The sequence below is a fragment of the Vulpes lagopus genome, chromosome 4 (genome assembly GCF_018345385.1).
Source record: "Vulpes lagopus strain Blue_001 chromosome 4, ASM1834538v1, whole genome shotgun sequence".
Taxonomy (NCBI): Eukaryota; Metazoa; Chordata; class Mammalia; order Carnivora; family Canidae; genus Vulpes; species Vulpes lagopus.
The window spans coordinates 92,868,717-92,895,850 of record NC_054827.1 but is presented as its reverse complement, the minus strand read 5'-3'; the positions used below and the strand labels follow the sequence as shown (position 1 = coordinate 92,895,850).

At 39.0% G+C, this 27,134-nt stretch overlaps 1 protein-coding gene across 1 annotated transcript in view; it reads right to left on the bottom strand.

The window, feature by feature from the left end:
• Positions 1-5,762: 5,762 nt before the first annotated feature.
• Positions 5,763-27,134, bottom strand: part of NIPA1 (NIPA magnesium transporter 1) — a 53,522-nt gene continuing 32,150 nt past the window's right edge. The window contains exons 4-5 of the mRNA XM_041753433.1: positions 14,811-14,971; positions 5,763-11,400 (exon numbers count right to left, since the gene is read on the bottom strand). Coding sequence (XP_041609367.1) covers positions 10,889-11,400; positions 14,811-14,971 — 673 coding nt within the window. The 3' untranslated portion in view covers positions 5,763-10,888. The remainder of the gene's footprint in view (positions 11,401-14,810; positions 14,972-27,134) is intronic.

Below are 27,134 nucleotides of genomic sequence, written 5' to 3'. Positions count from 1 at the left end.
CCCCTAGGAAAAGGGAGCTCCGAGGGGGCCAGCGGGGGCCAGGGTTGCGCCTGGGACCGGGGGCCTGGTGGTGGACGCGGAGGACTGGCTCACAGCAGGGCCCTTTCGTAACTCAGACCCGAAAGAGGAGCTCGGGGGCGACTTGGTTTGGTAAAGGCGCTTCTGGAGACACTAGGAGCGGAAATGCGTTTTCAGGAGATACATAGGAAACCCACTGTTCGGCTCTCCTGCGTTGGCTTCTCCAATGGAGAGCGTCCTTAAGACCCACCATCATCATGGTTTTCTCTAAAGATTTGTGTATTTTAGGGACAGCTCCCTCAAGGCAGAGGGTGCGAAGGAGAGAGAGAATCTCAGACTCCCACTCAGAGGGCAGCCCATCCTGGGGCTTGGTTTCAGGATCCTGAGATCATGACCTGAGCTGAAATGAACAGAAAGATAGCTGAACTGACAGCCTCCCAGGCACCCTGGTTTTCTCTAAAATGAACGAAGGCTCAGTTGGCTGAGCCTCCAACTCCATTCAGGCTCAGGTCATGATCTCAGCGTCCTGGGATGGAACCCCACCACCTTGGACTCTGTGCTCAGAGGGAGTCTGCTCGACAATTCTCTCCCTCTCTCTCTGCCCCTCCTGCAACTGGTTTGCTCTACCTCAAAATAAACATATCTTAAAAAAATAATAATAAGGGATCCCTGGGTGGCGCAGCGGTTTGGCGCCTGCCTTTGGCCCAGGGCGCGATCCTGGAGACCCAGGATCGAATCCCACATCGGGCTCCCGGTGCATGGAGCCTGCTTCTCCCTCTGCCTGTGTCTCTGCCTCTCTCTCTCTCACTGTGCGCCTATCATAAATAAAAAAAATAAAATAAAATAAAATAATAATAATAATAATAATAAAATGGGCAAAGACAGTACTCATCTTTAAGACGTGTGTGTGGTAGAGAGGAACAAGCCAGATCAGGTGTGAGGCCTGTTAATATCTTGGTTGGAGGTTCTAAGGTCCTTTGGGTATGTTCTGGTTTCTGAATAGACACTGGTATACGAAATGTAAATAATGTTGGGTGGGAATGTTTTTTAAGTGAATGCTTGTTGAACCAGAAAATGCCAAATATAATTTGCTCTTTTCAGACTCATCTGATTAGCCAGCAACCTCCAGTTTTGTTATAGGTGACTATGCAGCTACTAATTAACTTATTTATTTTTTGCAGCTACTAATTTAAAAGCTTTTTAATCTTCTGTGAGCTGGTAACCAGGCAACCATACATTTAGAACTGGCTCAGAAGACTTTTTTTTGCTTAATTATTTGGTCTCAGCCAAAGTCTACCTAGGTAACATAGTCAAGTAAAGAATTACATATTGAAAGATGGTTGGCATGTTAGTCTCTGATGATATAGTAGATTGATGAAAAATGGCTCTAATTCTCTACCCATCCATGTGCCCATGCATTTTGCAAAGTGACTTTGTGGTTCCACTTCATCCATTGATTCTGCTGAGGCCTTGGGACTGTTTTTTGGCCAAGAAGATGTAGTGGTTCCCAGACTAAATTATGCTAAGAAACCTAAACTAGTTTGCTGGAGAAAGAGACCACGTGGAGCAGAGCAACTTGCAAAGCTACCCAGATGAACCATACTATGTCCAGATACCAGAGACTGAGCCAACAGACTAATATGATTGGTTGAGGTTCACGAATATGCACTGTTGGTCCAGACATATGAAAAACACTAAATGATTGTTGTAAGCCACCAGTTTTTATATAGATGGTATGTAGCAATAACTAACAAATGCCATCATACCTATAGGAGTTAGATGATCACAATGAAAATAGTGGTTAGTTTGTATGAAAAGAATGCTTAGAAATTATGTTAACCTAAGGAATTTGCTTACAGGTCTTTTCTGCCAGTATTCTAATCATCCCAACAAAGCCCTGTCTCATGTACTCGTATTTCTCTCTTTGTTGTAGCTCAGACTCCTCTCACATTTATCTGGACTTCCCACCTGACACTTAAGAGTCATGTTACACAGTGCATTGTTTTTAAAAGTGTATATAATAGACCTGCTAACATTATGTAGGCTCCTTAAATGCTCAGACCACTTCTCCAGCATATGATGTTACACAACTTATATGTGAGTGTTCAAGCAGATATTTTTAAATTTTTAAAAATTTGTTTCCTTCTCGTATACTGCTGGTGGGATCATAAAATAGTGTAACTTCCTTGGAAAACAATTTGGCATGTCCTTAAAAAATTAAACATATGTCAACCATATGACCAGCTATTCTACTGGTAGATATTTACCCAAGAAAAAGGAAAGTATATATCCATTAAAAGACTTGTAAATTAACATTCGATAGCAACTTCATTTGTAATGGCCAAAGGAATGGAAACAACTCAAATGCCCAACAAGAAAGCAACTGTGGATAAAAGCAACTGTGGTATATCCATATAATAGAACACCATTGAACAATAAAAGGGCATAAACTATTGATATATGCTATAACATGGCTAATTCTCAAAATAATTTCAGTAAGTGAAAGAAACCAGACAAAAAGTATATAATAAACAATTATGTTTATATAAAATTCTAAGAAATGGAAGGTGTATATAGCAACAGAAAGTAGATGGCTGACTGGGAGTGGAGAGGACAGTAAGGGCAGAGGGATTACGGTGTGGCAAAAGGAAACTTTGGGGTGATGGATATGTTCACTGTTTTGCTCATGGTGATACTTTATCCTATAACATCATGCAACATACATCAAAACCTACTAAGGGTATATTTTACATATGTGCAGTAATAGAATATGTCAATTATACCTCAAAGCTGTGAAAATCTTTGTTATAGAAGTATAAGCAAGACTTCTTTAATACAGTATTTTTAAAAAATCATGTATTAGTAAACCAAATAGTTTCTCATGTACAAAGTGTTGTTCACTTGCTCTTCTGTGCTTTGGTTTTGTTACTATAGAGGCCAGCCAAGAGCATGAGAAAGCATAACAGATGATTATTTTTTCTTTAGCTCAACTCCCTATCACTGAATTTCCCTTTCTCCTTCTGAAGTGAATAGTGGCAACCTCTAGCATATTATGTATTTTTTTAAAGTTTTTGCTCAAATTCCAGTTAGTTAACATACAGTGGATTATTAATTTCAGGTGTACAATACAGTGATTCAACACTTCCATATATCACTGTGTGCTCATCACAACAAGGGCCCTCTTTAATCCTCTCCTTAACCTGTTCCTCCGCCCATCTTCCCTCTGGTATTTCTAGCATTTTAAAAGATTAGTATTATATAAATGTTTTCCAATTAATACTGTTAAATTTACTCAGGATCGCAGATGACTTATAAATGTAGTAGGGCATTTTCCAGAACATTTGTTGGAAGGAGAGAGGAGACCTCTCTGAAAAAGACAATACTAACTTGCAGTAAGTTTAAGTAGAACACTAGAATATTCATTAAAAGCCAGGAGTTGGCTTTTAATAATTCTCTCACTTGATGGAATGGTGAGTGGAGATGGTAGACAGAATAATGTTCCTCCCCCAAAGATGTCCATAGTCCTAATCCTTAGAATGTGTGACTATGTTGCCTTATAGGCAAAAAGGACTTTGCAGGTGTTATTAAATTAAGGGTCTTGAGATGGGAAGATAATCCTTAATGTCTAAACACGTCCCAAATTAATCACAAGGATCTTTGTAAGAAGAAGGCAAAAGTGTCAGAGTCAGAGAATGAGATATGACAATGGAAGAAGGGTCAGAGAGATGCAACATTGCTGGCTTTGAAGATGGAGAAAGGAGAATGAACCAAAGAATATGCAAGGTCTCTACTGAAAAAGGCAGAGAACAGATTCTCACCTAGAGCCTCCCACACCTTGATTTTAGCCCAGTTAAATCTGTGTTGGATTTCTGACCTCTGGAACTGTAGGATGATACATTTGTGCTGTTTTAAGCCAAAAAGTTGATGGTAATTTGTTAGGGCAGCAATAGAAAACCAATACAGCAAATAAGCACACCAAATCAGAGTAAGGAGGACAATTGAGATCCCACACATCATTAAAAATAAAAGGATTCCATTAGTTTGAATTCTCCATCCTCCATCCCTTTGTCTGAGTTATTTTATATGGATTTGTTGTGTTATTTGATTGGCATCCCTCTTATCCTCCTTGCCATGATACAATTCCAGTCTCAACTTTCAACTGGAATTAGTCTGTCTCTTTTGAACTACTAATACAGATAGAAGTATCTTTTTATTTGTTTCTTGACTATGCCTCAGCTCTCCAACACAAAAAACTCTTATGAAACTACCAGGTAAGTTTGGAAATATGGTGTACTAATGTGATTAACATTAGAATAAAGATGCTAAAAATGTCATGCCTCAGACCCATCAGACAGGGACATGACTCAGCAAGAGAGGAACTAGAGCGTAAGTTCCTCGCAACCAACCAGGACAAGTTTTTGTAGAATTAGGCACTTAACACACTTCACAACTCCAAAAACATTGGTGGTTTTTAAAATGTTTGTTCCTTGAGGCAGCCTGGATGGCTCAGTGGTTTAGTGCCGTCTTCAGCCCAGGGTGTGATCCTGGAGCCCATGGATCAAGTCCCATGCCTGGCTCCCTGCATGGAACCTGTTTCTCCCTTTGCCTGCGTGTCTCTCTCTCTCTCTCTCTCTCTCTCTCTCTCTCGGTCTCTCATGAATAAATAAATAAATAAAAATAATAAATAAATAAATAAATAAAATGTTTGTTCTGGGGACACCTGGGTGGCTCAGCGGTTGAGCATCTGCCTTCGGCCCAAGGCATGATCCCAGAATCTCAGGATCGAGTCCCACATCAGGCTCCCCGCATGGAGCCTGCTTCTCCCTCTGCCTATGTCTCTGCCTCTCTGTGTGTCTCTCATGAATAAATAAAATATTTTAAATAAAAAAATATAAATAAAAAATAAAATGTTCCTGATTTCTGTATAGGTACACTTTGATCAAAATGTAAGTAATTAGGGATACCTGGCTGGCTCAGTTGGCAGATCATGCAACCCTTGATCTTAGGATTGTAAGTTAGAGCCCCACATTGAATGTAGATTGTTTAAAAATAAATATATATATATATATATATATATAAGTAATTAAATCCTTTTGGAAAGAGCCTCAAAAATACATAATTTTTGCTCAAATAATTTTTCTTTTTCTTATTTTGAGCAGGGGGGGGTTGTGGAACAAAAGGAGCAGAAGAGAGAGAGAATCTTAAGCAGGTACCATGCTAGGTGTGGAGCCTGATGTGGAAGTTCATCTCCTAACCCTGAGATCATGAGCTGAACCAAAATCAAGAGTCAGACACTAAACCGACTGCACCACCCAGGCATCCAATATTTTTTTCATTTAATAAAGTGAGTTATAGGACACTAATAAAGATTAATGACAAGATTTCTGATGACACAGTATTAAAATGTGTTATGATTCTCTAATTTTCCATGTGCTTAAAATATAATAAAATGTTATGTATAACATATAAAAGGTATTAACATTTAAAATATAGCTGATTTTCCTTAATACCATCATTTTGTTGTATCAGAACATAATCACTACATGGTTAACTCCTTCACATATCATGGATCTGCTCCCTAAGATGTGCACAGGTAGACATTTTCTATATCATGATGGGGACCTGGGCTATTTGTTTCTACAAAGAAAACGGGACACATTTAATTAAGGAATTAGGATGATATGGAATCTGAGACTACAATATTTCAAGTTGTGGGTAAAAAAGAAAAGCAACAAGTGTTCAGCTAGAAATAAGTTATTTTATTTTAAAACACATACAGATTAATAAATATTATTGGAAAACTTAATAAATAGCCTTTTATATTTACATAAGGCAATTACAACATGCTATGACTACTTCTATAAAGCAAAATATAAGCAAGTCTTAGCCATTGATAAATGTGTGTATGTATGCTAACTGGAAGCTCCCCTGATACATTTACAGGAAAAAAAACCTACACAATCAATCAACATGTTACATTTTTTAATCTAGTCATCGTTTCCTTCATGATTATATTCCATTTTACAAGAAAGTAATAGTTGTCATTTAAAAAGGCAAAAACACTCAGGAATGCTACTGAAGAACAGTACCCTTAAATGATTCCAAAGTGCAAAAACACTGACATGGGGGTAGGGGCCAAATTATTATGTTCCGACAAATAAAATAGTCTGAACTTTTCAACATGACCTTTTGGTACTAGTGGTTTAGGAGCTCCTGACATTTACCTGGTGTCAGGTAGTTCATGTCAGGGATGAACTGCTTGGAAGCAAGAAGTTCAGCATCATTCTTACAAATCTAACACAACAGGATCAATCTGGTTCACAGGTCACTGAATCTTTTGCAGCACATAAACCTAGGCAGAATGTCAGAAAATCTCATCACACCATCAGAATGTGATTTTTCAGTGCAACTTTTAAAGTCCCTGTTTAATTTCCATATTTTATAATAGAATATACAAACCCTTCCTTTTAAAACAAAAAAAGGAAAATTAAAGCTTCATGGAATCATGCAAACTTTACACCCAGCACTCCCTTTGCTTACGCAGAGCTTGAAGCTGCCTATCTATAGCACAGTCCTGAGCAGACTCAGATGGTGCAGCTGAATTTCCACTGCCTCACTCCAAAGCAATCCTGCATATAACATTCGTCTGAGGCTACCAGCACATGCTAACAGTGTGAGCGCTCTAAAACAGGTGATTTGGAGAACCATCTCACCCCTTTAGAGGTAGAGAAACTGAGGCACAGAAAGGTTATGTGACTCACCTATAGTTGCACAATTCAAGGAAAAATAGAGAAAAGAACAAATATGTCCTTCTCCCTGGCTCATGCTCTGGGCCCTAGACTATGTTTTTTTATCATGTTGGGTACGTTTGAAATAGATTTATTTACATGATCATTGTTCTACTGAGTATCAACTTTTTACTAGACAACATTTTTTTTATGTAACATAAAGTTACATTTTTAAAAATATAATTATCTTGTTGCATTTAATAGCATGTGAGAAATGTGTATGAAAATAAACAAGTAGTGAAACAGGCCAAATTCTCATTCTCATTCCTATAATTCTTAATCTTTTCAAGTATACAATGGAGGTATAAGAATCTGGCCAGATGGGAAAAATCACCTAAAAGCTAAAGGACCGATCCTTAAAATTCATCACCAGTACAATTGTGAGGTGGAAGTGAGGAATACAGAAAATTGAGGTATTTTATATGATAAACTGTTTCATGGTGTGACTGGTGTGCAACTTGATCTTTTCTCTTTCTAACTCAAGTTAAGACCTCTAACTATGAATATGAGTAAAACATGAAAAAATAACACAGACATGTCCTTGGGAAGAAGGTCGATACTAAGTTGTAAATATTACGTTTTTTGGTCCCTGAGAAGGCGGAACACCAAGATTCCATCTAATCCTGCTCAATGGGTGAACTGCTTCCTTGGTGTCAAACACAGTGAGAAGGACAACTCCTTCAGACCACTGGAATCAACCAGGCAACTGTGAACTGATCTAAACTAAAGCATTTTTCTCTCCACAGTTTCCTACTGGGTATGAGAGGCCTAAGTAAGGATCAAGTAGACATCAGAAAAGAGCAATGGACATGGCTCTGTAGACAGTCGGAGCACTTTCTCTGCTCTTCTAGATTAGGTGAGAGGTATCATCTCTCAACAAGAACTAGGCAGTTCATCAACACCTTGGTCTCCATGGACCAAATGCTTGTCCATACCTAGGAGACAATGCATCTCAGTGCTTTACAAATGTCTAGGAACTAGCTTCTAGAAGTGAGCACAGTATTTACAAAGAGAGGAGCTGTCAAGGAAGAAGGAAGAGGGGTAACTACACACATTAATAGTATTCTCTTCTATCAGACATGAAACCCAAAGAAAAAGAACAAAGACCAACCTACTACAGCTGGCATGAACTTCTGGAAATAAAATTGAATGTAACAAATTGGCTTGAAAAGGAGGAATTGAAAGAATATATCTTATTGCTGAACCAACAGCAGCAAAGTATATTTCACTAATGTTCTAATATGAAAATACCATAGTGACATCTGACTGAAGAACCATGTGTGGCAAGTAGCAGACGGCCCTTCCTCTCCAGAACCTTCTCTACAGGCATGAAGTAGTCCTCCAGAACAGCAAAATGCTCAGGGTGGTCTTAGTGCTGGGTTTGGGTTAGAATCCTTAATAGGCCTCAATGAGCAAAATAAGAAAGCAATCTTTTTAAATGTAAAGATTCAGATGAAAAACACAAAGCATTGTCCAAGTAGTAGAGCAGAGAAATGACTTAACTATTGCATTGTAGAGAAGCCTTGAAAACAAATAAACAGTAGGTATTTTTCTCTTACTTTATCAGAGATAAAATCCAAAGAATAGTATAATAATGAAAATGTTCCATATATATTTACTTTTAGAGACCAATGAGACCCGTTCCCATTCTAGGCCCTCCTCTAAAACTCTCATTTTGAGGCTTTTTTCCTTGCAATTCCAAATGAATTATGAAAACATGAATTTGTAAAACAAAAACAAAAACTATTAAATCAAGTTATATGCTCTATGTCAAACATGAAATTAGGCTATTAGACTGCTGGTCATGTCAATTATTTTGAGACCAGAGTTATACACTTAAAAATTCAATCATTAGAACTTTGTTCCACTGGAAGGAAAGCTGGACATCCTACCAAAATAATCTGCTAATCTGGGAGAATCTAACTGTTCCAGAACAAATCACCCTTAAGAGACCAGCTATTACTACTTTCAGATTTTGTTTTACTCTAAAAAATCGGAGGTGATCATCCAGAAAATATCACCTCTGAATATCCATGGTATAATTATGAATTAAAATATGATGAGGAACACTAATAAATGAATTTAAACTTAGCTTCACCTATACATTGTAACAAAATAAACAAGGTAATTTCCATAATACATATGAACTTTCTCAGTATACTTGTGTTACCACATATATTCTTTTAATATCTTAAACTGTTTATCTAGGAAATTATTTTTATGTTCAAAAGTATACTGACATTACCATGTGACATTTTTGAGAGCATAGTTCAGTAAATTAAGGCTTGCATTCCTAAAAATACCTGATAATAAAAAAAACAAACCTTCAAGAGCTGACAAAAAGAGTGAGGGACTCTTTGAGTATTTATTAACTATCAGTTAATATAAGATTAAAAAAATGTTTAAACAGTTTTGTTGCTGCTCTCAGTTCACTAATCCCTGACAACCCACATTATCATATGTGCTTTTAATTCATAAGGTGTTCTTCACTCTATGTTAAACTATCCTCATTTTATTTAGCTTTTTTTGTTTAATATTTTAGGGAACAATTTCTTTGGCCTTTAGAGATGTTCTTTTTGCCTGAAAAAACATTTTTCCCTTAGTGAGTAACTTCAATTGGTTATTGTTAAATTTGATATTCTAGTTCACCAAATCACCTCACCCAATCCCATCTTCCAACCTGACATAGTTCACTATTTAGATAAAACACTGCACATGAAGTACATGATATCTTAATGAAATAATTTGCATCACTTTATGCTTTGCTCCCATTTAATATACACAGAAAGTTACTAAAAACAGATGATCTCTTTGATCCAAATACTGGCATAATTCGTGGCTACTTTGCATTTCAGAAGCTTAATTAGAGGTTGGGTGAAGAACTCTAGGGTACTCTGCCTTTTCAAACAACAGGGAGATGGCTAAGTTAATTGCTTTTCTTTTTCCTAGAAATTCTTTTGAAAACTTAGTATATGTGTTCTAATTTGCAGAAAGTCTGAACTACACTGTGTCCTTTAACCTGTTCCTGTATTATAGGGAATTCGATATATGTACTATTGAACAGTTACTCTCTCAACTAACACCCTGTCAAGTAATTTATTTCTTCTCAATGGCCACAATACTCACTGAAAGAGAACATGGATATATTTGATACTGGGTCCGAGGTACACAGACTGAATGCAAATAAAAATACCTTATGTTACCTTAAGTCAATTGTCTTTAATTGGATAATAACTTCATGCTAAAAGGGTCAATTTGCTCTTCTGTGTCTTTCACATTGACTTTCTTCCAACAAATGACTATATTGTTATTTCTAACTGCTTTACACATTTATATTTAGGATAGTGAAATATTAAAGTATAATCAAAGAGTTATTCTAATCTAAAGGAATATACATGTATTAATCATCAAATTAAGTGAAGAGTTCAAGTGATAAAAGGCACTGAAATTGATTTGAGCTATTGAAAGTCATCCTATAAATGGAACTCTGCATCATGTCCACCTATTCTCTATTTTCAATTAAAATATCTTGGAGTAGGGGGTGGGAGAGTCAGCTCATTAGAGGATTAAAAACAATTAAATGTATATACTTCTTATATGGATGAGGTACCTGAATGTTATACATGCCTAATGCAAAATAACACCACTACAGACACATTTACTATATACTCAGACTTCAAGACAACAATTTCTCCCATTTCCAAAGTAATCTTCTAAGTAAGAGTATCTGCGCCCCTGCAAAGACTAATCAGAAAGAGCCCATCTTTATTTTGTACTAAATAATGTTAAAATATTTTAAAAGCAAAGAGTATTCATGAAAGCTTCCAGGTTAATGGCAAAGAACATGAGATTCCTCTCATCGGAGAGAGATGATGCCCAGGCAACCATTTAGCAACTTCAGACTGCAGAGGGCTGGGCCCCCACCCTGGTGCTGAGTGATGCTCCCCACTGTCCATCAGACCACCCATTAATATGCAAGCAACTTTAATACCATTGATTAGGGTCTCTTCCACTTCATATCAAATTAGGGCCAGAAACAACATCCATTTCCTATTCTTGAGCCACTCAACCCCTGTTGGGTTCTAGTCTGTTTTCATATTAGATTTGTTCATCTCCCCAAGGTTGAAATTGAACTCTTTGAACACCTGTATAAGGACAATCCCAACAGAGACGGTGGTGAACCCACAGGCCATACCCAGGAAGTCCACTAGGCCCACATTGCTCCATTCCCGAAAGAGGATGGCCGATGCTAGCAGGACAAGGGTGGTGAACACGACGTAGTAGATGGCCCCAAACACAGAGGAGTCGAAGCACTCAAGCGCCTTGTTGATGTACCTGAACTGGACGATGATGCTGCAACCAAGCACAGCCAGGAGCACCAGGCACAGGCAGAGGGCCCGCTGACTAGATGGGTTGTTGTGGAAGATATCTTGGGCCGCCAGCCCGATGCCCTTGGTAGAAGGCACAGTGAAACTCCCCAGCAAGGAGCAGATACTGATGTAGACCATGATGTTGGTGGGCCCATGGGCGGGCGCAATCCAAAAGATGAGCAGCAGCAGCATAAGGAGCACGATGCACAGATAGCCCACAAACACTGGAAAACAGATGATTTTCTTACTTTAGAGTCAGTTCAACAAGACCCAGGCAGATAATCCTCCTGTACATGTGGCCAGAGTGGGAGGGTTCTTAAAGAACATGTGAGAAAAGCTGCAGGGGAATTTATGTTGGTGATCAAGGGCAATATACAGCAGATGAAGGCCATAAGGCCCTGGGATATAGAGATGGTTTCACACAATCAAAAATCATCCCCTTCTCCTCAAAACTTCTGAATGTCTCCTTGGACTTATAAATGAAAAATATGCTTGTAATTATCAGAGCCTAGAACCCAGTTTATATATGAAACAAATTTTTGCATATATTTAATATGCACTGAATATTTCAGAACTTCATCAAGAGTTATTCTCCATTTCAGAGGATCCCATTGCTGATGGCAATACCCTAAGTATTTCAGTTAATAACACAACACACCATGAGTCTGTATTTGCAACTGCCAGGGTCTCAGCGACTCCACATGGAGTGAGGTCTGCTGGCTTTAGTATGTTTTCTATAGTCGTACTTGAGCATTCTATTTTTTATTTTTTTAAGACTTTATTCGTCTACTCATGAGAGACACAGAGAGAGGCAGAGACAGGCAGAGGGAGAAGCAGGCTCCCTGTGGGGAGCCAGATGTGAGACTCAATCCCAGGACCCTGGGATCATGCCCTGAGCCAAAGGCAGACACTCAACCACTGAGCCATCCAGGTGCCCTCTTAGCATTCTATTTTATTATAAAGTACCAACCTGCCATTTCTCCGTTTCTTTCATCTTATAGTTAGGGCATCATATTGAAAATGTGCTTTGAAATTACATGTACAAGGAGGTTATAATTTTCAATTCAATATGAGTTAGTAAAGGAGGTACTAGGAGCTGGGCCTGACAGGGCAAGGAACAACGTGGACATGCACCAGGCAGGCTGTGGGAGTCCCGTCTTCCCTACAGGTAAGAAAAAGGAACTATGGAGCCTTGTTCTAGGAGAGGATTCAGGAAGATGACCTTAAAATTTCTTCTGAGGCAGGGCACCTGGGTGGGTCAGTGGGTGAGCAACTGCCTTCAGCTCAGGTCGTGATCCTGGGGTCCTGGGATTGAGTCCCACATTGGGCTCCCCACAGAGAACCTACTTCTCCCTCTACCTTTTTTTTTTTAAGATTTTATTTATTTATTCATGAGAGACACACACACACAGAGAGAGAGAGAGAGAGAGAGAGGCAGACACAGGCAGAGGGAGAAGCAGGCTCCATGCAGGGAGCCTGACGTGGGACTCGATTCCAGGTCTCCAGGATCAGGCCCTAGGCTGAAGGTGGCGCTAAACCGCTGAGCCACCCGGGCTGCCCCTCCTTCTGCCTATGTCTCTGCCTCTCTCTCTGTGTCTCATGAATAAATAAATTTAAAAAAATTCTTCTGAGACAATTATTTGACAAAAAAATTCATTCTGGTTTTTTACATTTAGAAGAATTTTTTTTAAAACTAGAAACCTCCTTAACTTAATAAATTAAGTGGATGGGATGCCTGGGTGGCTCAGGGGTTGAGTGTCTTTCTTTGGCTCAGGCCATAATCCAGGATTGAGTCCCACATCAGGCTCCTCGCAGGGAGGAGTCAATGTGCCTCTGTCTGCCTGTGTCTCTGCCTCTCTCTTTCTGTGTCTCTCCTGAATACATAAATAAAATCTTCTGAAATAAATATATAAATAAATAGATAAATAAGTAAATAAATAGGATAGAATAATATCAATTTATATTCCAAGTTAAAACAAAGTTTTTCATGTTAAAAACAAAAATCTTTTTGCTACCATACGTTTATATCAAATTGTTATGGTAGTATTCAAATTAGACATATATTTTGTAAAAGTTAGGACCTGAATACTGACAACATCCAGATTTATCAAAAAGTAATAGGCCTTGGGACACCTGGGTGGCCCAGCGGTTGAGCATCTCCCTTCGGCCCAGAGCGTGATCCTAGGGTCCTGGGACGGAGTCCCACATCAGGCTCCTCGCAGGGAGGAGTCAATGTGCCTCTGTCTGCCTGTGTCTCTGCCTCTCTCTTTCTGTGTCTCTCATGAATAAATAAATAAAATCTTTAAAAAAGCAAAAAAACAGCAAGAGGCCTTGAAGCATCCAGGTGGCTCAGTCATTAAGAATCTGACTCTTGATTTCTGCTCAGGTCATGATCTCAGGGTTTTGAGGTCGAGTTCTGAGTCAGGCTCCACACTTAGCGGAGAATCTGCTTGAGATTCTCTTCCCTCCTCCCTCTGTGCCCCCCAATCAAAAAAAAAAAAGTAAGATATATTGTTCTGAAACTTAAATACAGTAAATCCTTCAGGACATTCATATCCAGTTTACTGATTTTTTCGTGTCTTTGTATTCTCATTTCTCATAGTTTTAGAAATATTTTCACTTTTACAGGGTGAAGTAAATGAAACAATACCAAGTGTTTAGGGACAAAATCTAATAGAAAAATACAGTCTTAGCTAATTTCATTATAAATCCTTTTTCAAATTTTTACAGATGTTTCTGTTGCAATGACAGTCACTGCCAATTGAGAGCTATAAAAGAGTGGTCAGTTTTTTTTGTGACCTAGAGATGTCTATATTTGGGATATTCATGTGGATGCAATTTTGTGCTGCCACCTTTCTAAAATTGTTTGTGAGCAACATAAGATGGTCTACTGGTAATAATTTAGAAGAATCTATATTTTAAGCCAGTATAATTTTGTAAACTGCGGTTTTTTATAGCATTTGTCGAAAAATGTATCTTAAAAATATCTAGAAAAAATAAAGAGAGATTTCTATGGGAGATCCAAAGATAAATCAAATTGAGTCTCAGCTGTCAGCTTCACATCAGAGGGAAGTACAGAGGTGTGGACACACAGTGGTCCTGAGGGGAGCATGGCCCACAGCAGACCCTAGCAGGACTGACACTAAGAGGGAGAGACAGCAGGAATGTGGAAAGGAGGTAGGGTGGGAATATGGGAGGTAGGGAGAGGTAAGAGGCGGTGGGAGGAGACATGCGGAGTGGTCATGGGAGGTAGGGCGGTGGGAAGGCCACAATAAGCTACAAGTGGGTAAGTGTGGGAGGGAGGCAAGAGGGGATGAGCCAACTGTGGCAGGGGCAGATGATGAAGGTACCCATGCACAAGGTCTCTGAGGTCCAGAAGAAAGCAGAAGGGGTCCCAATCTCCAGGGAGCAGGAATGCAAGGTCTGGAATGCAGGGACTGCCAGATCTCTTCCCACACCTCGGGCAGCATGAGTGGGGATGCTACAGCCTGCAGGGCACAACAATGGCCACTCATAGGCAAAAAAGAACAGAGGGTCTGGGAGAACAGACCATGAGTAAGCCAACTCCAGCCTAGGACTGGAAGAATCATACTGACAGCCAAGCTCTCTTGCACCTTTGCTAGAAAAGAGTTACCTGGGTTAGTCAGCTTCTCTTCCAGCTCAGCCTGAGTGGTCACACTCTCAGATTTTGGGGAGTGGATAATCAGCACAACAGAACCTGCACAGCTTAGCAGACACCCCAATTTGCCCAAGATATTGAGCTTTTCCTTCAGAAGATAAGAAGCTAAAATGGACCTTTGTTTTAAAAAAAGAGAGAGAGAGAAATCATTAAAATTTAAACCATACTATCTGATCTGTTTCTACTAATTGTACTTATTTTGGAAAAGCCCTATTTTCTTGACAGCCATATTTATTTTTAATTTAGTTTTTAAGAGCAGAAAAGATTGGGAGTTTATTGAAATTGTTACTTAAACACAAAAGATTTCCATACCAATTCCATGCAGTCAGTACATAGATAATGACTCTTAACCTATATTACTATATATTATTTTGGTAGATAGAAAATATACCAGGATAGAAAAATGTTTATTATTCATAAAGATGAAGTTTCACAATTAAATAAAAATACTGCTTCCTTATTTTTAAAAGCAGACAATCAGGGGGCCTGAGTAGCTCAGTTGGTTGAGCATCTGACTCCTCCTTTCAGCTCAGGTCATGATCTCAGGGTCATAAGATTAAGCCCCACCTCGGGCTCCCCACTCAGTGCAAGTCCGGTTGAGATTCTCTTTCCTTATGCTTCTCCCCCTGATTGCTCTCTCTCTCTCTCTCTCTCTCTCTCTCTAATAAATAAAAAAAAATAAAAGCTTTTAAAAAGTTTATACAAAAACTAAAAGCAAACAAACTATGTTAATGGGAAAGTAAGTTATAAAAACTGTTAAAATAATTACACATCATTCATGATGAAAACACAAGTCAAAATGAATTGAGAAAATGCAAAAAAGACGAAAACCCAAAAATGCAGCAGTAAATGCATTACAATTTTATAACAACCCAAACTATTTTTTGAGGAGGGGGAGAAGGAGGGCATGTGGGGAGGCGGAGAGAGAGGGAGAGAGAGAGAGAGAGAGAGAGAGAGAGGGAGAGAGAGAGAGAGAGAGAGAGAGAGAGAGAGAGAGAGAGAGAGAGAGAGGGAGGGATCCCTGGGTGGCGCAGCGGTTTGGCGCCTGCCTTTGGCCCAGGGCGCGATCCTGGAGACCCGGGATCGAATCCCACGTTGGGCTCCCGGTGCATGGAGCCTGCTTCTCCCTCTGCCTATGTCTCTGCCTCTCTCTCTCTCTCACTGTGTGCCTATCATAAATAAATAAAATCAAAAAAATTTAAAAAAAAAAAGAGAGAGAGAGAGAGAGAGAGAGAGAATATGAATCTTAAGCAGGCTCCACACCCAGCACAGAGTCCAACATAGGACTCAATCTCACAATGCTGAGAACATGATGGGAGCCAAAATCAAGAGTCAGATACTTAATTGACTGAGCCACTCAGGTGTCCCCAATACCCTAAAGTTTTAAAATGTGGTCACATTACTTATATAATGCAAAAAAAAAAGTATTCCTTTAAAAACACCTATAATCTTAAGGTTGGTTGGTAATACGTTTTTATTTCCCTGTGTAACATCAGTATACAATCTGAATTGGAAAACCTCGGCTTTTAGTAATCATAAGACTAGTAATAGTCACTTTGTTGTCTATGGCAAAGGCCCTCAGGGAACACAAATATCCATCAGGAAGGCACACTAGAATTAGATATACTGCATTATTTCCTTCTTAATGCTCATTTTACAGATAAATAGTCTCAGAAAGGATTAGCACTGAACCCAAACAACAAAACTAATAAGAGGTGAAATCATGGTGATAACATATCTATAAAGCTAAAGCTCCATCTTTTCCCTTATACCACTTTGTGTCTTTATCCCTAGACAGCCTAGTCCTCAAGGAAACCTTTGCAATGGACTTGGGGAAATAAACAAAATCATTAAAAAAACCAACAAATAATATTAGACTACACAACTGGGTGTTAAACTGAGGGGTCAGACATAGCTGCACATAGGTGGAAACCAGAGGACTGGGAGGCTCTCAGAAGTAAGCCTGGGATCATGGGCAGGCTATGGGCAGTCTATGCCAAAGTGGAAAATGGCTGCCATGCATGAAAGCAGAAAGGAAAGAATGTTGAAAAAGAAAACCATAGCTGGAGGCATCACAATTCCAGACTTCAGGCTGTACTACAAAGCTGTGATCATCAAGACAGTGTGGTACTGGCACAAAAACAGACACACAGGGGATCCCTGGGTGGCTCAGCGGTTTTGCGCCTGCCTTTGGCCCAGGGCGCGATCCTGGAGTCCCGGGATCAAGTCCCGCGTCGAGCTCCTGGCGTGGAGCCTGCTTCTCCCTCTCCTCTGCCTGTGTCTCTGCCTCTCTCTCTCTCTGTGTGTCTATCATAAATAAATAAAAATAAGTTTTAAAAAAAACAGACACACAGATCAATGGAAGAGAGAATCCAGAAATGGGCCCTCAACAGTATCCTAATTAACTATAACAATATTCTAATTAATTATTCTAGTCAATTAATATTCAACAAAGCAGGAAAGAATATCCACTGGAAATAGGAGAGTCTTCAATAAATGGTGTTGGGAAAATTGGACAGCCACGTGCAGAATGAAACTGGACTATTCTCTTACACCAGACACAAAGATAAACTTGAAATGGATAAAAGACTTATATGTAAGACAAGAATCCATCAAATTCCTAGAGGAGAACACAAGCAGCAACCTCTTGGACCTTGGCCACAGCAACTTCTTGCTAGAACGGCTTCAAAGGCAAGTGAAACAAAAGCAAAAATGAACTATTGTGACTTCAACAAGATAAAAAGCTCTGCACAGCAGAGTCGACAAAACCAAAAGACAACCTAAAGAATGGAAGAAGATATTTGCAAATGTCTTCTCAGATAAGGAGCTAGTATCTAAGATCTATAAAGAACACACCAAAAGAAGAAAATGGAGGAGGAAGAGAAGGAGGAGGAGGGGGAGGAGGAGGAGGAGGAGGAGGAGGAGGAGAAGGAGGAGGAGGAGGAGGAGGAGGAGGAGAAGGAGAAGGAGGAGAAGGAGAAGGAGGAGAAGGAGAAGGAGGAGAAGGAGAAGGAGGAGAAGGAGAAGGAGAAGAAGAAAAAAAAGAAGAAAAGAAACCCAGAAAATCCAAGTCAAGAAATGGTCAGAAGACAAGAACAGACGTTTCTCCAACAGACACATGTAAAAACGCTCAAGCGTTTTCAGAGAAATACAAATCAAAACCACAATGAGATACCACCTCACACCAGTTAGAGTGGCCAAAATTAATAGTACAGGAAACAAGTGTTGATGAGGATGCAGAGAAAGGGGAACACTCTTGCACTGCTGGTGGGAATGCAAACTGGTGCATCCAATCTGGAAAACTGTATAGAGGTTCCTCAAAAAGTTAAAAATAGAGCTACCCTAAGACCCAGCAATTGCACTACTGCGTGTTTATCCAAATGATACAGTGATTTGAAGGGGCACATGCATCCCAATGTTTATAGCAGTAATGTCCACAATAGCCAAACTGTGGCAAGAGCCCTAATGTCCATCAACAGATGAATGGATAAAGAAGATGTGATGTGGTGTGTGTGTGTGTGTGTGTGTGTGTGTGTGTGTGTGTGTAAAATGGAATATTACTCAGGCATCAAAAAGAATTAAATCTTGCCAATTACAACAATGTGGATGGAACTAGAGGGTATTATGCTAAGTGAAATAAGTCAGAGAAAGAAAAATATCAGATGGTATTACTCATATGTGGAATTTAAGAAACAGAAGAAATGAACATAGGAGAAGGGAAGGAAAAATACTATGAAATCAAAGAGGGACACAAACCATAAGAAACTCAACTACAGGAAACAAACTGAGGGATGCTGGAGGGGAGGTGGGTAGGGTGATGAGATAACTGGGTGATGGGCATTAAGGAGGGCATGTGATGTAATGAGCACTGGGTGTTATATGCAAGTGATGAAATCACCAAACTCTACCTCTGACACTAATAATGCACTATATGTTATTCAATTGATTTTAAATTTTAAAAAAGACTAGAAATAGTAAGTGTTGGCAAGGAGAAAAGGGAACCCTCTTGCACTTTAGGTGGATTGTAAATTGGTGCAACCACTATGGAAAACGGTACACGGGTTCCTCAACAAATCAAAAATAGAACTATCATATGATCCAATAATTCCACTGCTGGGTATTCACTCAAATAAAATGAAAACAGTAATTCAAAAATATATTTGTGTACTTCAATGTTTTCTGCAGAATTATTTATCACAGTCAAGATAGAGAAGGTACCTAAGTCCTTATCAACAGATGAATGCATAAAGAAGGAATGGTATGTGTATATACATACACACACACACACACACACACACACACACACACACAAATATTATTCAATCATAAGAAGAACAAAATCTTGCCACCTGTGACAACATGGATGGACCTAGAGGGCACTACACCAAGTGAAAGGAGTCAAAGAAAAATACTGTATCATGTTATTTACATGTGCAATCTAAATCACAAAATGAACAATAACAAGACACACAAACCCCCGAAGGCTCATTAATACAGAGAACAATCTGGTGAGGCAGGGCTGTGGGGAGATGGGTGAAATAGGTGAAGGGGATTAAGAGGTACAAACTTCCAGGTGTAAAATAAACCATGGAGTTGAAAAGTAGAGCATTGGAAATATGGTCAAAAGGACTGTAATAACTGTATGGTGCCAGATGGTAACTTCACTGATCGTGATGAGCACTGGGTAATTCATAGAAATGTTGAATCACTTATGTTGTACACTCGAAACTAATATAACATTGCAGGTCAAATTTAATAAAAATAAATTATTGTAGTTTTCAGTGTACAGATCACCTTCTTGATTATATTTATTCCTTAGCATTTTATTTTGTTGTTAATGCAGAGAAACACAACTGATTTCTATATCCTGAAACTTTACTGAATTTTTAAAATCTGTTTTAATAGATTTTTGGTTGAGTTTTTACAATTTTCTATATTTAAGATCATGTCATGTGCAAACAAAGACAATTTTAATTCTTATTTTCTGATTCAGATGCCTTTCCTTTCTTTTTCTTGCCTAAGTCCTCTAAGACTTCTAGTACTATGTTTAATAGGAATGGTGAGAGAGGGCACACTTGTTTTTTCCCCATCTTAGAGGAAAGTTTTCAAACATTCACTGCTGATTATCTTAGCTCTGAGCTTGTCATATAATGGCCTTTATTATATTGAGGTATGTTACCTCTATACCCAGTTTGTTAAGGCTTTTTTGTCATGAGTGCATATTGACTTTTACTAAGATTTTTTGCATCTACTGAGATGACCATTGAATTTTGATTTTTCATTACATTAATGTGGTATATGACATGTATTGGTATTCATATGGGTTTGGTTTTTTTTTTTAAGATTTTATTTATTCATTTCATGAGAGACACACAGAGAGAGAGAGAGAGTGAGGCAGAGACACAGGCAGAGGGAGAAGGCTCCATGCAGGGAGTTGGACATGGGACTCGATCCCGGTCTCCAGGATCACACCCTGGGCTGCAGGCGGCGCTAAACCGCTGAGCCACCAGGGATGCCCAGTATTCGTATGTTGAACCATACTTCCATCTCAGAGATAAATCCAATGTAATGATAATGTATGTTCTTTTTAATACACTATTAAATTTGGCATGCTAATATTTTGTAAGAATTTTTGTTGATGAATTGAGAATATATTCATCAGGGATATTGGTAATTAGTTTTCTTGTAGTGTCTTTATCTAGCTTTGGTATCAGGGAAATGCTGGCTCATAAAATGAGCTTGGGAGTCCTCTCCTCTTCAATTTTTTGGAAGTTTGAAAAGGATTAGCATTAATTGTTCTTTAAACATTTGGTAGAATTCACCCATAAAGCCAACTGGTCCTGGACTTTTCTTTATTCGGATATTTTTTATTGTTGATTCCATCTCTTTACTTATCATTTGTCGGTTCTGATTTTCTATTTCTTCATGATTCAGTCTTTGGTAGGTTTTATATTTCTAGGAATTTATCTCTTTCTTTAAGGCTGTTCAATTTGTTGCCATATAATTGTTCATAGTAGTGCTTTATGACCCTTTGTATTTCTGTTGTATCAGTTGTTATGCCTCCTCTTTCATTCCTAATTTTGAGTCTTCTCTTAATCTAAAGCCATATCCATTTTATCTTTTAAAAATGGTTGCTCCTAGTTTCTTTAATCTTTTCTATTGTTCTTCTGATCTCTATTTTTTATCTTTCTTATTTCCTACCTTTTACCTATACTGGGTTTAGTTTGTTCTTTTTCTTCATTCCTTAAGGTGTAAAGTTAGGTTGAGATCATTTTTTCTTAAATTAGGAATTTATCACTATAAAATTCTCTTTTAGAATTGCTTTTGCAGCATCTCATAGGTTTTAATATGTTGAATTTCCATTTTCATTTGTTTCAAGATTATTTTATTTCTCTTTAAATTTCTTCTTTGACCCTTGATTGTTTAGGTGTTGTTTCATCTTCACATACGTATAAATCTGCTCCTTTCCTGTTACTGATTTCAATTTCAATACCATTAAGGTCAGATACTTGTTATGATCTCAACCTTCTTAAACTTGCTAAGACTTCTTCAGAAACCTGTAATATTATCTATCCTGGGCAATGTTCTATACGCACTTGAGAAGAATGTGAACTCTGCTGTTGTTGGATAGAATGTTCTGTGTATGTATCTTAGATCCATTGGGTCTAAGTATGGTTCAAGTCTCATGTTTCCATTTTGATTTTCTGTCTGAATGATCTATCAATTACTGAGTGCGATACTGAAGTCCCCTTCTATTATTGTATTGCTGTCTTTTCTTCCAGCATATCTGTTAGTATCTGCTTAATATATTTAGGTGCTCTGATGCTGGGTACATATATACTTATGATTGTTAAATCTTGATGGATTTATCATTAGATGGTGAGTTTCTTTGTCCTTTATTACTGTATCTGCCTTAGTCTATTTTGTCTAAGTACAGCAAGTGGTGCCTAGGTGGCTCAGTTGGTTAAGCATTTGCCTTTGGCTCAGGTCATGATCTCCAGGTCCTGGGACCAAGCCCCGCACTAGGCTTCCTGCTCAGCAAGGGGTCTGCTTCTCTCTCTCTCTCTCTCTCTCTCTCTCTCTCTCTCTCTCTCTCTCTCCCCCTCCCCCAATGCCCCTCCCCACTGCTCATTCTCTCTCTCTCTCAAATAAATAAAATCTTTTTAAAAATTAGTCTAAATAGGGCAGCCCGGGTGGCTCAGCAGTTTAGCACTGCCTTCAGCCCAGGGCCTGATCCTGGAGACCCGGGATCGGGTCCCATGTCGGGCTCCTTGCATGAAGCCTGCTTCTCCCTCTGCCTGCCTCTGTCTCTCATGAATAAATAAATAAAATATATTTTTTAATTTGTCTAAATACAACTATCCCAGCTTCCTTTTGGCTTCTACTTGCTTGGAATAGCCTTTTCCATCCCTCTGCTTTGAGCCTATGTGTGTCCTTAAAGATGAATTGCGTTTATTGTAGGCAGTATATTGTAGGGTCCTGTTTTTTAATCCAGCTAGCCAGTCTATGTCTTTCGATTGGAGAAATCACACCACTTGCATTTAGAGTAATTACTGATAGGTGAGGACTTACTAATGTCATCTAATTAATTGTTTTCTGGTTGTTTTTATAGTTCCCTTGTTCCTTTCTTCAACATTTGTATCTTCCTTTGTGAACTGATGATTTCCCGTAATGAAATACTTTGATTCCCTTGTCTTTATCTTTTATGAATCTACAGCAGGCTTTCACTTTATGTTTACCATGAGGTGTACAGAAAACACTTTATACCTATAACAGTCTATTTTACAACAACAAAAATTTTATTTTAATATCATACAAAAACTCTTTTTACCATCTGCCTTTTGTTTTTGCTATCATGATTTATAGCTTTATATATTATGTATCAACAAAGTATTGTAGCTATAGTTATTTTTAATACTTTTGTCCTCTAACCTGCATACTAGAGTTAGTATTAACACACCACCATATTACAGTAGAATATTCTGAATCTGACTAAATGCTTAACTTCACCAGAGTGTTATATATATATATATATGTATTTTTAAAAGGTTTTATATATTTATTCATGAGCCACACAGAGAGAGAGAGAGGCAGAGACACAGGCAGAGGGAGAAGCAGGCTCCATGCAGGGAGCCTGACGTGGGACTCCATCCTGGGTCTCCAGAATCATACAGTGGGCTGCAGGTGGCGTTAAACTGCTGTGCCACCGGGGCTGCCCCAGAGTGTTATATATTTTCATGTTCTAAGCACCCTTTCATTTTAGGTTGAAGAATTTTCAGCATTTCTTACAAGGCAGGTCTAGTGGTGATGAATTCCTTTAACTGTTGTTCATCAGGGAAAGTCTTTATCTCTTCTTGAAATTTTTAATTCCATTATAGTTAACATACAGTGTTATATTACCTTCAAGTGTACAATATAGTGATTCAACAGTTCCATACTTCACCCAGTGCTCATCACGAGTACACTCATTAATATCCATCATCTATTTAATCCATCCCCCCCACCCACATAGCCTCTGGTAGCCATCACTTTGTTCTCAATGGGAAAACTTAGCAGCAAAAGAATGAAACTGGATAACCTTCTTATACCATATACTAAATTTCATACACAAATATGAACTAAAAACAGATTAAAGGCCTAAATGTGCAACCTGAAACCATAAAAATCCTAGAAGAGAGCATAGGCAGTAATGTTTGTAACATAAGCTGTAGTAACATTTTTTTAGATATGTCTCCTGAGACAAGGGAAACAAAAGCAAAAACAAACTTTTGGGACTACATTCAAATAAAAAGCTTCTGCACAGTTTTTATCTCTTTTTAATTCTGAAGAACTTTGCTGAGTAAAGTATTCTTGCTATATGGTTCCTTTCTTTCAACACTGAATATACCAGTGCTCCATGGTATACCATGTGCTCCTGGCCTACAAGGTCTTTTGTAAGAAATCTGCTGATAATATGGGAGTTTCCTTATGTAAGATAATTGTTTTCTCTTGTTGTTTTTTTTTTTCTTTTCTTTTTTAAAAGATTTTATTTATTTATTTATTTGAGAGAGAAGAGAGAGAGAGAGAGGGAGATAGAGGCAAGACTCCTCTACTGAGCAGGGAGCCCAATACGGGGCTTGATCCCAGGACTCTGGGATCATTACCTGAGTCAAAGACAGATACTTAACCAACCCAGGTATCCCTCTCTTCCTGTTTGTTTGGGTTGGTTCTATCTATCTATCTATCTATCTATCTATCTATCTATCTGAAAGAGAAATAGAGAAATAGTGAGAGGGCATGAGTGGGGGCAGGGAGAGGAGAAAGCAGGTGCTCCACTGAGCAGGGAAACCTGTAATGAGGCTCGATCCCAGGATCCTGAGATCATGACCTGAGCTGAAGGCAGGTACATAGCCAACTGAGCCACTCAGGCACCCCTCTTGCTATTTTTAAAATACTCTTTTCAACTGTCTATTGACAGTTTTATTATATTCTGGTGACGATTCTTTTGGATTAAAATTTTGGGGTGACCTACGAGTCTGAATGTAGAAAAATCTCTCCCCAGGTTTAGGAAGTTCTCCACCACTATTTATTTAAATATGTTTTCTAACCTCTTTCTCCCTCTTTTTCCAATAGTAGTACACTGTTTTCATGAAGGTGCCTCATTAGTCCCATAGTCTTTCTTCATTCTTTTTGCTTTTTCTCTTCTGATTAGATGATTTCAATTGATCTGTCTTCTAGCTAACTAATTCTTTCCTCTGATTGGTCAAGGGTGCTGCTCAAGTTCTCTACTGAATTCTTCAGTACATCAATTGCACTCTTCAGCTCCAAAATCTGTTTGGATCTTTTTTAGGTTGTCTGTTTCAAACTTCTCATTTTGTTGTTATTTTCCAGATGTCTTTTAATGTTTATATGTGTTCTCTTGCAGTTCTCTGAGCATCTTTAAGAGTACTATTTTGAATTCTTTGTCAGGCAATTCCTGGATCTCCATTTCTTTGGGGCTAGTAACCAGAGGTTTACTCTATTTGGAGGTGTCATATTTCTCTGATTCTGAATGATCCCTGTAGCTTTGTGTAGGTATATGTGCATTTGAAAATGCTGTCACCTCTTCCAGACTTTAGAGACTGACATTAGTAAAAGAAGACTTTTACTTATGGATGAGAGCACAGTGGAGCATGCTGTGACTTGGGGGTTAGTGTTGGAGGGTACCAAGAATGGGGGTGTGTGGCAGCACTAGGTCTGGTGGGGTATGTCTCTTCAGCTCAGGCTGCTGGGGTCATCCACATTGACAGCAGTGGTGCTACTGGTGTCCTCAGGAGTGCCTCTAGGTCCAATGAAAGGGATCAGGGCAGGCAGGGGTGATGGCCAGAGCTGGTGTGGACATGGCTGGTTGCAGGGTCCAGTTGCAGACACATACATAATGCTCAGGAGTAAGATAAGCAATAAAGACCAGGGCCAACCACAAGCTCACTGTCAGCTACAAGGGCCCTGGCTGTTGGTGTGGCTGCACACTCTTTCCTTGGGTGTATGTGCTACAGTGTAGCAGTCATAGTGGTCAGGCTGGAAGTGTACAGGTGCATAGGTGGAGAAGCTAGCTGCAGGTGAACATGGTGTTGCAGGGCAGTGACAGATGTGAAGCCCTGATAAGGCCAATAGGTTGCTGCAGAGACCCTGACTGTCAGAATAGTCTCTCGTGGCTGCAGAGAAGTACTCTCACCTGCATGTACACTGAAGTGGAAATTGGTAACAGATTTCAGGTCTACAGTATGGAAGGGCACAAATGGAGAGGCTAACCCTGAACACAGAGTCAGCTGTAGGAGTAGGCTGATGTCTACTCATACAGCTATAGAGTTCTGGGACTGGATCCTGATCTGGCAAGGGTGGGATGGGAAATGGAATGAGGAGGGAGGGATTCTGATGCTAGTATCATTAAATGTGAATACCCCTGGGGCATAAGCTGATGAAATATCCAGGTGTCCATGGTAACTGTGCTGGCCACTGACTTCTTCAGTGGCAAAATCTGCTGGGTTTGTCTACAGAGCAGATGAGTGAGCCGGAGTTGCTCTCCCTGAGTGGCTGCTACTGGTATCCCTTCTTTTCTTCCTTGTTCCTCCTAGCGACCTCTGTCTCAGCTTTTGCAGTGTGGGTGGAATGAAACCAAAGCAGGACCTTGGTGCAATGTCCTGAAAAGCTGGTTGCTCACCCTGCCCCTCCTTCCTGGCAAAGGAAACACTTTCTGGTTGAGAAGTCCCTCCCCACGCCCTGGTGCTGTGCAATGTCAGCTTGGGGGAAGCAATGATACAGACAAATAGAAGTTGTTTTCTTTCTGTTTTTTTGTAGTTATTATCGGGTTTTTGTTCCACAGTACTGCTAAAGTTTCTTAAGCAAACATAAGACCTCTCCCAGAACTATTTTTCTTCATGGATAACTGTCCAATTATTGATCTTTGAGAGGGGGACAGAGGGTGGGGTTCCCATACATAACACTTTTGGTGACATCACCTTTTTTACTGGCTTTTCACTTCCTTGAAGACATTCTTTAAAGCACAAAAGTCTTAAATTTAGATAATGCCCAATTTATTTATATTTATATATCTTTTTTGCTTGTGCTTTAGGTGTCAAATCTAGAAAAATACTGCCTAATCCAAAGTCACAAAAATTTATACCTTTTCTTCAAGGGTTTTATAGTTTTAGCTTTTGAATTTGTGTACTTGATCCTTTTTGAGTTATTTTTATATATAGTGTGAGGGAGGAGTACAACTTCATTTGCATGTGGATACCCAGCTGGATCAGCACCACTTATTGAAAAAACTACTCTTTCCTTACTGAATTGTCTTTAACCATTGGTTAAAATCTGTTGACAATAAATGTTAGGGCTAATTTCTAGAATCTCAATTTTGTTTTATTGATATATATGTCTATCCTTAACCCAGTACCACACTCTTCCGATTACTGTAGTTTTACAAAATGTTTTGAAATCAAGAAGTGTAAGTCTTCTAATTGTAAGTCCTCTTATTTATCATGAATGTTTGGGCTATTCTGGGTCTCCTGCATTCTTTTTAAAGATTTTATTTATTTATTCATGAGAGACACGGAGAGAGAGGTAGAGACACAGGCAGAGGGAGAAGCAAGGCTCCCTGCAGGGAGCCTGATGAGGACTTGATTCTGGGACCCCTGAGCTGAAGGCAGATGCTTAACCACTGAGGCACCCAGGCATCTCTCTCTTGCATTTCTGTATGAATTTTAGAAGCAGCTTATCAATTTCAAATAAGTCAGCTAAGATTCTGATAGTGCACTGAATCTG